This window comes from Psittacula echo (genome assembly GCF_963264785.1).
Source record: "Psittacula echo genome assembly, chromosome: 4".
Classification (NCBI taxonomy): Eukaryota; Metazoa; Chordata; class Aves; order Psittaciformes; family Psittacidae; genus Psittacula; species Psittacula echo.
This window is the reverse complement of record NC_137738.1, coordinates 66,504,966-66,516,019: the sequence shown is the minus strand read 5'-3', so window position 1 is coordinate 66,516,019 and position 11,054 is coordinate 66,504,966. Positions and strand designations below refer to the sequence as shown.

The 11,054-nt window shown below is 41.0% G+C and overlaps 1 protein-coding gene across 1 annotated transcript; it reads right to left on the bottom strand.

The window, feature by feature from the left end:
* Positions 1-2,407: 2,407 nt before the first annotated feature.
* On the bottom strand, positions 2,408-4,079 carry GPR63 (G protein-coupled receptor 63; the record flags this gene model as incomplete). Its single annotated transcript, XM_080615639.1, has 1 exon — positions 2,408-4,079. The coding sequence occupies one exon, from the start codon at positions 4,077-4,079 to the stop codon at positions 2,820-2,822; it is 1,260 nt and encodes a 419-aa protein (XP_080471765.1). The 3' UTR covers positions 2,408-2,819.
* Between the last annotated feature and the right edge of the window lie 6,975 nt (positions 4,080-11,054).

Below are 11,054 nucleotides of genomic sequence, written 5' to 3'. Positions count from 1 at the left end.
AACTGGTCCCTAACCCATTCCTCATGGACTAAGGCAAACTGCTCCAGTGACCTGACTTCATCTGAGGTCTCAGGGGTACAGGGCTCTTCAGGACTGCCTCCGGCAGAGTAGACTGAGACAAAGAAGGCATTCAATAACTCTGCCTTCTCTGTATCTTCTGTCACCAGGGCACCCATCCCGTTCACCAGTGGGCCAACCTTGCCTCTGGTGTTAGTTTTATCAGCTATGTATTTGAAAAAGCTCTTTCTGTTGTCCTTGACCCCTCTCGCCAGATTTAATTCTAAGGAGGCCTTAGCCATCCTAGCTGCCTTCCTACATCCTCTAGCAGCAGCCTTATATTCCTCCCAAGTGGCCAGCCCCTCCTTCCATGACCTGTAAACTCTGCTCTTCCACTTGAGCATACCCAGCAGTTCCTTATTTAGCCACACGGGTCTCCTGGCCCTCTTCCTTTACTTCCTACGTGTCGGGATGCTCAGCTCTTGAGCTTGGAATAAGCAATTCTTGAATGTCAACCAACTATCTTGGGCCCCTTTACCTTCAAGCAGCCTTGCCCATGGGACTTCCCCTAGCAATTGCTTGAAAAGGCCAAAGTTTGCCCTGCTAAAGTCCAGGGTTGCAATTCTACTTGCTATTGTACTGGTCCTACCACACAAGATCCTGAATTCCATCATCTCGTGGTTGCTGCAACCAAGGCAGCCCTCAACCTTTACTGCTTCGACCAGACCCTCCTTGTTAGTGAGGACGAGATCCAGCAGCGCTCCTCTCCTGGTTGGCTCATCCACCATTTGCATGAGGAAGTTATCATCCATACACTGGAGGAACCTCCTGGACTGTGACTGGGTTGCTGAGTAGTCCTTCCAGCAAACATCAGGGAAATTAAAATCCCCCACAACAACCACGGCCTGTGACTGTGAGGCTGCTCTCAGCTGCTTGTAGAAGGCCTCGTCAACTTCCTCACCCTGATCTGGTGGCCTGTAACAGACACCCACAACAGTATCGCCCCTGCCAGCCTGCCCCTTAATTCTCACCCACAGACTCTCAACTCGCTCGTCCCCTGCCCCTGGACAGAACTCAGTACATTGCAGCTGCTCTCGCACATAAAGAGCAACCCCACCACCCCGCCTGGCTGGCCTGTCTTTCCTGAAAAGGACATAGCCCCCCATGACTATATTCCAGTCATGTGAGCTGTCCCACCACGTCTCTGTAATTGCAGAACAGCAGAGTAAAATCTTGAGGCAGATAACATTATAGAGGAAAAGGGGCAATAAAAAAAAAAATGTAAAGTAGGATGGGGGGAAAATGGGGAATTCAACTTGCATCCAGAGCATACACTGCTGGCCAACTGTTAGAAGGAATAATGGCTTTAAACTGAAAGAGGGTAGATATAGATCAGGTATTAGGAAGAAATTCTTCACCATGAGGTGTAACAGGTTGCCCAGAGAAGTTATGGATGCTCCATCCCTGGAAGTGTTCAAGGCCAGGTCAGATGGGGCACAGAGCAACCTGGTCTTATGGAAGGTGTCTCTGCCCATGGCAGGTGGGTTGGAACTAGATAAACTTTAAGTTCCCTTCCAACACAAGCCATTCTATGATTATCAGTTTATGGTTTCGGTCTAAAACTGGAAAACAAGCTGAGGATTTTTTTCCTTGTAATTACTATGAAGACTAAGTCCTAGTCTCAGCTATGACTCATGTGCTATCTATTTGCTGGTTTACCCTACTATTTCTAATTCTATCCCAATGAATGCCTGACAGCATGACTTCAGCTGTGCAGAGCGCAACTAGCCTTACATTAGCTCCAAGCAGAAACAGCATTATACCAAGAATGTAAATTGTAGGCACAAAGTCACAATTTCAGATAGGTTTTCAGGCTTACCATCAGTTTTAGATAGCTTGTAACAGCCTAAAGTAACAATTACAACCACCCTTTCCCCTGCAATAATTTTCACATGAACTCTATTTTTCTACACTTTATGTTAGTCTAAACCTCCGGCCATGGTATTTTCATCCCTCTCTTTCCCTTTCCTTCCTCCATTTTTTCCTTCCGACTCCCCTGATAACTGAGCAGTTCATGTTACTTTTGATCAGTTGTTAGAAAAACAGTGAATCTGTGACTGTAGGTGTAGCTATACCAACATAAATTGCCCTCCTAGAGCTTACACTGGTCTTTCATTGAAATTCACCAATATAACAAATAATGATAATAATACCCTTTCAATACAGAACGAAATATTCCAATGAACCAATCCTATAGTAAATTTTGTAAAGTGCACAAAAAATATTAATGGAAGTATTAAAGATTAAAAAAAGGAAGAAGTTTTCTAGTGTTACCATGAAAACTTCTGAAATATTGTTAAAATTAAATAGGAGTAATCTAATGAGACTTTTTGGCTCCAATATATTGGCAGACAGCAGCAACATTTTTCAGAGAAATTACACTAACTAAATACACTGTATCTTAGCAGCATATAAAAAAAAAAAAAGTCTCTACAATTAGATGCAACTGCAGGCCTAGTAAGCCTAAACCTGACAAAATGTTACAAATGTATTTTTCATTTAAAAGAATGGATTTCCATGGAATCATAGAGGTAACATTTGTTATTTTGTTTACATTGTATTCTGGTAGTAAACCCAACTATAACTAACCACTTTCCCTCCCTCTATCTTACCTCCCAAAAGTGCACAGAGTACTGGGAAAATTAAGTAAGTTATAATATATGGCCACACTGAAAAAGCCATATTAAACAAAACAAAATTCAACCTAAAGCCTAAAAAAAATAAGCCCAGAAAATAACAATCATTTTCAAACAACTGCAGCTTCACACTACCGATCGATGCTCCCCACACACATAGATGGCACTCGGTCGAATGCGCCGTCTTGTATGACCAGGTAGCTGTGGCAAAAACTTGAAGTATTTGGGCATCAAGTCCAAGCATGCATCATGAAACTTCTTAATCCTCCAGTAGTATATCAGTGGGTTCAGTGCAGACTTGAGGTAGCAGAGCCAAATGAGCCAAGTGCTTATCTCAAAGAAGTTGTGCTTGTAGTAGAAGTGGCTGTTGAATGTGGCTATAAGGCTGTAAGTGGTGAAGGGCGCCCAACAGACTATGAAGACAAGGAACAAAATCAAGATGGTTGTGAAGGCACGAGTTTTAAAGCTCATATCAATATTCATCTGAAAAGGTCTCTGTAAGCTCATGAGACCAAGTTTGCTGGCCTGGCTGAGGCATATGCTATCAGGGTGGCTATGGATACGAACTGCATTGTGGCGGACAGTGTTGAGTATGCCCATAAAAGAATACAGCATTACCAGGAATGGAATAAAAAAAGAAATTATCAAGATAACTATCACGTAGGCTCGGTAACCTGGGCTTGTTGAGTAGCCAAAGACACACTGAGGTGCTCTTGAGGGTATCTGCAGATTCGGATTCCCTACTGATAAAGGAAAAGCAACAACAAAAGATGCTGCCCAGGAAATCACAATGAGAATCTTTGCACGGTAAGGGTTCAGTTTATCTTGCCTCTGAACTATGATAAGAAATCGGTCAATACTAATAATAAGAAGAATGGCTACCCCCTCTATGACAAAAAGCCAGAAGAACATGGCAGAAACTCTGCAGAATATATCCCCAAAAATCCACTGAGTGGTGATGATTGTTATCAGAGCAAAAGGCATGTTCAGCACTGCCAGTAGCATGTCTGCAAAAGCCAGGCTTGCTAAGAGAATGTTAATTGCAGATCTCATAGCTGCCTTCTGGTAGACCATTAGGCAAACAACAAAGTTTCCAAGGAAAGAAACCAACAGGATAAATATCATAGCAGCAGAAAGAATGATCTGAAGTGGCAAACTCAAGCTCCTGAAAACTTCTTGTGATGGCAGGATAGCTGTAGCATTTACCAGAAAAGTACTTCTCTCGGTGGTGAGCACGGCACCTGAACTGTATCTCGACGGCTGTGTTGTGCCACTACGAAGCAAGAACTGTGGAGTGGTAAAATTCGTATAGGCATTTTCATAAACAATAAAAGTAGCATTTGAGGTCCCAGAGTGGGCCAGTGTCAACATTGCTGAGAAAACCATTGCTTCAGGAGAAATGAAAGCAGAACCAAAGGTCTTCAAGGCATTTCATCTTGTTCAGGCAGTATCTTATTCCTGGTCATTTAACAAATCAAAATTCAAAGTCTGAAAGTATCAAAGTTCTTAAATTTGTGTCAGTATTTCCATCTGCAAAAGAATGGAGAAACAGGATAAATATTGCAAAGTGGACTGCATACGGGAATGTAAAACTAGGTTACACCTTCATTCAAGGAGTCATGGTACTAGGGAAAGCAATCTGGATAAAGAAATCTAAAGAAAACTGAAACCAATAGGAACCAAACAACTGTTCTGCTTTCCTTAATGACAAAGGGATCCTTTTATACATATTTACACTTCAGGTCAACAGAATTTACTTAAGCAGAAGTCATGGGAGTCTCAGTGTTTGGCCTTTTTGTTATAGATCCTGCTCTGGTAGTCTTGATGATACTGTACAATACTCTCACTCACTGACTTTTTTCTACCATAACCAGGACTGGAAAACTTTGTTTGAAAACAAACTTAACTGACGAAGAGAATAAATCAAATCATTATCTTTATTTAAATCTCATAATTTTTAAGCTAAATTCATGATTTTGTTATGAAATTGCCTACAGCTGGAAACTTCAATATTTCCAAACAGCTAAAATAATATCAGTATCACCTATCTGCCTGTTTGGTAAACATGGAAAAGCCTACCTATCCGAGAAATCCTAAATAATACAGGATCTTTAGTACCACGTCAGTCAGCTGCAGCAGATGCCTTAGGAAAAATATGTAAAACATCCTAATCTGTTATTAATTATTAAATAATTTGTCCACAGGATTAAAGTATTTCTCAATTTGTTTCATTTAGTTACTGACTCATATCAAGGTGCAGGAAACTAGCTATTCTTCAGTTGCTACAATCCTTCCCCCTGCAGCAAGCTTTCCTGCTTTCACTGGTCTAGACATGTCTTTGTTGATTCATCTTGGTATTCCGCATAATTTAACCACATGCACACTCTTTTTCCTTGTAAATCTAATCCTTTGACATTCTGCTGAACTTCCTCCCTCCTCATTATGCTGATACAATCAAACATTTCCTTTTATAGTTTGTGTACTGTCTTGTTGTACTATTATTATATCTATTGTATTATGACATGCACTGTTCTTAGAGACAAATAAAATGCAAAAGAATTGCTTCCCCTTTTCAGTGCTACTTCCTCTCTTCTTGCTTGGACTACTAAATTAAATGTTCCCAGAGTACTCTGGCACCTGATCAAGCAGGAAACGAGAAAGATTCAATGCCCATAGCCAGAAACAAAGTGGAATTCACCTCATTCATTCTGGATGACTGTAACAGTCACTTTCAAGCTGTCTTAGTGTGTTTAGTCAGAAGAGGATTATAAACATCTTCAGAGGGCAATCTATCTTCTCCATCTCTGCACATGGTGACCAAGAAGCTTGTATCTGGTAACACAAATCCGGCCCATATTTATGGAGGGTCTGGGTTCTTCACCAACAAAGAAATGAACTTTAAGACAACAAAGTCTAACCTATGTCCCCAGTTTGGACTTCCAGTGATCCAAATGCAAGCCTGTCCAGGTTGCTGCCAAGAATTCATTAAGGAACAGCAGCACTATGACCTCTTCCTTTCATTCCATAGAAAAGCTATTCCCTTCTTACCTGCAAGCTCCTATCAACTAGATGATTTCCAGGGCCAGACCATCTTCTGCATTTTTTCCAACACAAATTATTAACCTCTCTCTTGCAATTTTCAATGGTATCAGAGGATATTATTATAAATATCCTAGTATCATTGAGTCTGTGGTGGGTCGACCCTGGATAGACACCAGGTTCCCTTCCACCAAAGCAGCTCTATCACTCCCCCTCCTCAGCTGGACATGAGAGGGAACGGCTCACGGGGTGAGATAATGAAATGGAGATATCACTCACCAATTACCATCACAGAAAAAATGGACTTGACTAGGGAAATTAATTCGTTACCAATCAAAATCAGAGAAAGATAATGAGAAAAAAAAAAAACAACAACAAAACCTAAAACACACACCCTCCTTTCTTTCTGTGCTAAACTTTATTCCTGCATTGGGAGAAGAGGGATGAGGGTTGCAGTCAGTTCATCACACACTGTTTCTGCTGCTCCTTCCTCCTCAGAGGAGAGGACTTCTCACACTCTTCCCCTGCTCCAGTGTGGGCTTCTTCCATGAGGTGCAGTTCTTCAGGAACAGATTGCTCCAGCATGGGCTCCCCATAGGGTCACAAGTCCTGCCAGCAAACCTGCCCCAGTGTGGGCTCCTTCCTCTGTGGGGCCACAGGTCTGGCCAGGAGCCTGCTCCAGCACGAGTTTCCCATGGGATCACAGCTTCTTGGGGCATCCATCTGCTCTGGTGTGGGGTCTTCCACAGGCTGTAAGTGAATATCTGCTCCACCATGCACCTCTATGGGCTGCAGGCGGACAGCCTGCCTCACCACGGTCTGCACCACATGCTGCAAGAGTATCTCTGCTCCAGTGCCTGGAGCACTTCCTCCCCTCCTTCACTGACCTTGGTGTCTGCAGAGCTGTTTCTCTCATAGTCTCATTCCTCTCTCCATCTGCAATTGCTCCTGCACAGTAACTTTTTCCCCTTCTTAACTATGCGATCCCAAAGCTGCTACCACCATCACTGATGGGCTCAGCCTTGGCCACTAGTGGGTTTGCCTTGGAGCCAGTTGGCATTGACTCTATCAGACATAAGGAAAGCTTCTACCAGCTTCTCATAGAAGCTGCCCTTGTAGCCTCCCTCTGCAAAACCTTCCATGAAAACCGAGAGTGTTGTGGTTTAAGCCCAGCTGGTAACTCAGCACCACGCAGCCACTCACTCCCTTCCTTTCTTCCACCCCCTCACCATCTCCGAGCGGGAAGAGGGGGGAGAACTGAACGAATGTAAACCCCGTAGGTTGAGATAAGAACAGTCCAGTAACTAAAGTATAATATAAAACTACTACTACTAATAGTAATTATAAGGGAAGTAACAAGGTGAAATAATATAATACTAAAAAGGGGAAAAAAAAAAAAAAAAAACCAAACCAAACCAATACACAAGTGATGCACAATACAATAGCTCACCACCCACTGACCGATACCCAGCCCAACCCAAGAAACGATCTGGGTTTTCTGGGTAACTCCCCCCAGTTTATATACTGGGCATGACATGCTGTGGTATGGAATTCTCTTTTGGCTAGTTTGAGTCAGGTATCCTGTCTCTGCTTCCTCCCAGCTTCCTGTGCCCCTCCTCACTGGCAGAGCATAAGACTGAAAAGTCCTTGATTAGGGTAAGCATTATTTAGCAACAACTAAAACAGTGGTGTTATCAGCATTGTTCTCAGACTAAAGCCAAACCACAGCACTGCACCAGCTACTAGGAAGGAGAAAAATAACTGTCCAGCTGAACCCAGGATACAGAGTAATACAAATTCCACTTTCTAGAGGTCTTCCTGCTTGAATGGAAGGGAATGTAATAATTTTCTTGTTTATCCTATTATATTTCAAAGATTGTTAAACTCAGCAAGAGAATACTAAGCTATGTATGTTGACATTTCACAAAAATGACAAATTTTGTCAACTTTAGTATAGATTTTCCTTTTCTCTCCATTCAGTCCCTCTAATTTTAATTTTACAGTAACTCTTCTAGAGAAAGTCTTAATGCTAATTATAGGCTAAAGCATATAAAGTAGCCAAAATTTATCTCTTCAGTCTTTATAAACCTTTCTTTATTAGTTGTCTTTAACATACTTTTTAGAATAAAATCCATAACCAACAGCAGAAAGGTTAACACAGCTTTCCAGAATAAATAAGCAAGGATTTTAATAATGAACATGAAAATCTCACCCAAAGTTCCTCCGAGGTTTACGATTCCACAAGCCAAGAACACTGAAGAGGGAAGAAAGCTGTAGCGTTCTGCAGTGACTGCAAAAGAGCATAAATTCAACAAATAATTCTGGACTTAAAATCATGGAGTACAGAAAATTAGATCCCTGCGGCAGTATCTTTTAGAGCTCTGCAAGCAATAAGCCAGCAAAGGTAAGTTTTGCATTTCAGATTGGTTTTGACAAGGTCTTTCCACCAAGGTTCTGAAAGAAACTAATCTGCCACTAGAGAAATGTAAAGCCCTCTCACAGACAATAATCAGTTTAAAATAGGAAACAAAAGAAGGAGCAGTTAGTTTTGCAGTGGAAAAAAGGTCAGCAGAATGATCCTACAAAGATAACGTATACTGGGGCTCACACTCTTCAGCCTACAGGGGAGAAGAGGCAAACATGAAACCACAACATTTGCTGATGATGAACATGAACTGTTTTTCAGAGCAATTTAATAAAAACAAAGGTCAACTATAAAAAGGTACAGATGGATCTTATGATAGTTAGTGACAAGCTGATAGACTGCCAGATAAAATGCAGTGTTACTAGAAGTAAAGCTATGCATGTACAGAAAAAAGTTATAGGCACAGTAACAGATGCTAAGCCAATAATTACCATCCAGAAGACAGACAGATCTTCAAGTTTTGATAGTCTATGAAAACATCATGTAAGTGTTCAGATTTGTTAGCAAAGAAACAGAGACAAAAAGCAGGAGCTACCTACATACACTGTATATTTATATGCAGTACCTGCTACAATACACTTCTATGTCACATCTCATCCTCAGTACTGTGTTCAGTTCTGCTCCACCTGATGTCTATTCAAAAGTGACTGAAAAAAGGTATCATAGACGTCTACAGAATTATTAGTGGCACAGGGAAACGAACTATTGTTGCCTTTACGAGAATAGGAAAGCCAAAGGAATCACAAAATCCCAGAGTGATTGAGGTTGAACGAGTCCTCTGCAGGTCATCTTGTCCCACCCCACTGTTCCATCATGGCCTCCCAGAGTCAGTTGCCCAGGACCATGTCCAGACAGCTTCTGATTATCTCAAAGGACAAAAACTCTACAACCTGTCTAGGCAACTTGGGCCTGTGCTCAGTCACACTCACAATAGAAAAGCTTTCCTGATACTTAGGACAAACCTCCTGTGTTTCAGTTTGTGTCCATTGCCTCTGGTTCTATCACTGGTTATAACTGAAAAGAGCCTGGCTCTGTCCCCTTTGCACTGTCCCTATGGGTATTTATACACATTGATAACATCGCCCTGAGTCTTCTCTTTTCCAAGCTAAACAGTCCCAACTCTCTCAGGCTTTCCTCATAGAAGAGATGTTCCATTCTCTTCATCATCTTTGTAGCCCTTCATGGGGCTCTCTCCAGTATGCTCATCTCTTTAAACATATTTATGCCATGCAGCTCTGCACTGTGAATTATAAAGTTCAACAGAGCCTTAGAAGATAGCACGTATCATAAAAGCTCTAAAGAGGGAAAAGAGAACAAAAAACAAACAAACAAACAAAAAAAATACCACAAAAATCAAACAAAAAACCCCACAATCCCACCCAAACGCCCCCCCCAACAAAAAGAAAAAAAAAAAAAAACCAAAACAAAAAACCACCCCCACACAACCCCAAAAACAACTGCAAATGTTCCAGTGTTCCAAGATAAAAAAAAAAAAAAACACAAAAAAAAAAACAAAAAAAAACAAAAAAAAACAAAAAAAAAACAAAAACAAAAACAAAAAAAAAAAAACAAAAACAAAAACAAAAAAAAAAACCCACAAAGTTTTAGAAAATACAGCTCTATCACAAATTGTCCTTCTAAACACAAGGAACCAGACCGGAAGAGCAAAAGTGTTTTGCACCCTTTATTTAGTAAAAAAGATTCTGCTACCCTGCATTTCTCAAGCCAGGAACATCCAGTATATAGCAAAGTAAAAGGGCCTCTCAAGTGTCTATAGACTATTCCTAACAAATCCAGAAAAAGTGACTAAGAAAAATAATTTCATGCATGTTGTCTCACTACCCCAGCTCTCTAAACAAATAGCTATCTCCTGTTTTGTGCTTTCTCCCCCCTCAGTGTGAAGCTTCTATGCTTTTCTGCACAGCATTAAGAGAAGGGGAGGATAATGAACTCTTGCAAGGTGCTGCCTGGACCTAGCCAAGTGCTTAAATTTGGGAAGCAAGTGTTAGCCATTTGACTGCTGCATAAGTCATCAGCCCTATCTTCTTTTCAAGAAGGAACAGAAGAGTGAGGGGTGATCAGCTGTTATAAAGACATCTAATCTAACAAGAGAACTGCAGGCTTTGGATCCCGGGTAGAAAGAAACTCTTGAGTGTTGCTCCTGTGCTCACTGCTTCCTGACGGTTTTCCAGCAGCACCCTTCTCTCTATTACTCTGTTTATCACTCTGAGGTATGAAATCTCTCTGTGCACCGCGTACTGAATCTGCATGCTCAAATTGTGTGTTGGAGCTACACTTATCTAACCTTGCAAGCAACTTAGTAACGCTTTTTCTTAGCTATCATCCTTCACAAAAGTGACTGGCAATTCAGCTGACAAATTCAAGACTTCTGTAGCAGTCACATATAAATTTTTTCTTTTTTTTTCTTTTCATTTCAGTCCTCACTTGCTGTTTGAGAAAGACAGATCCTGTCATTTCAAAGCCAGAGTCACTGCTGAATGGTAATCACATAGCTTGTAAAAGACAACCATGCTTTAGTAGTTTAAATGGGTAAGCTTACTGATGGTCAAAGTACTCAAGCAAGAAGAAGATACCTTTTTGTCACAGCATTCTCACTTTTGGAACATGTACTCGCACTGATTCTTTTCAGATGCAAAAAAGCTTCACACAATCACTTTTTTCCATTTCAGTCCTGAAAATTACTGGGTATGCACATTTTCTCTCAAGCAAGGTTCCCACTCATATGCAACTTTCTTTTTATGGAACATAATAGACACAATTATTTCAATGAAGTACACACTTAAAGCTAAATAACACACAAATTTCATTCATCAAATATAATTATTGCTAGAACTATGGTGTCCGTTTTTAACAGCTTTTGAAGCTAAAAGGTTTCC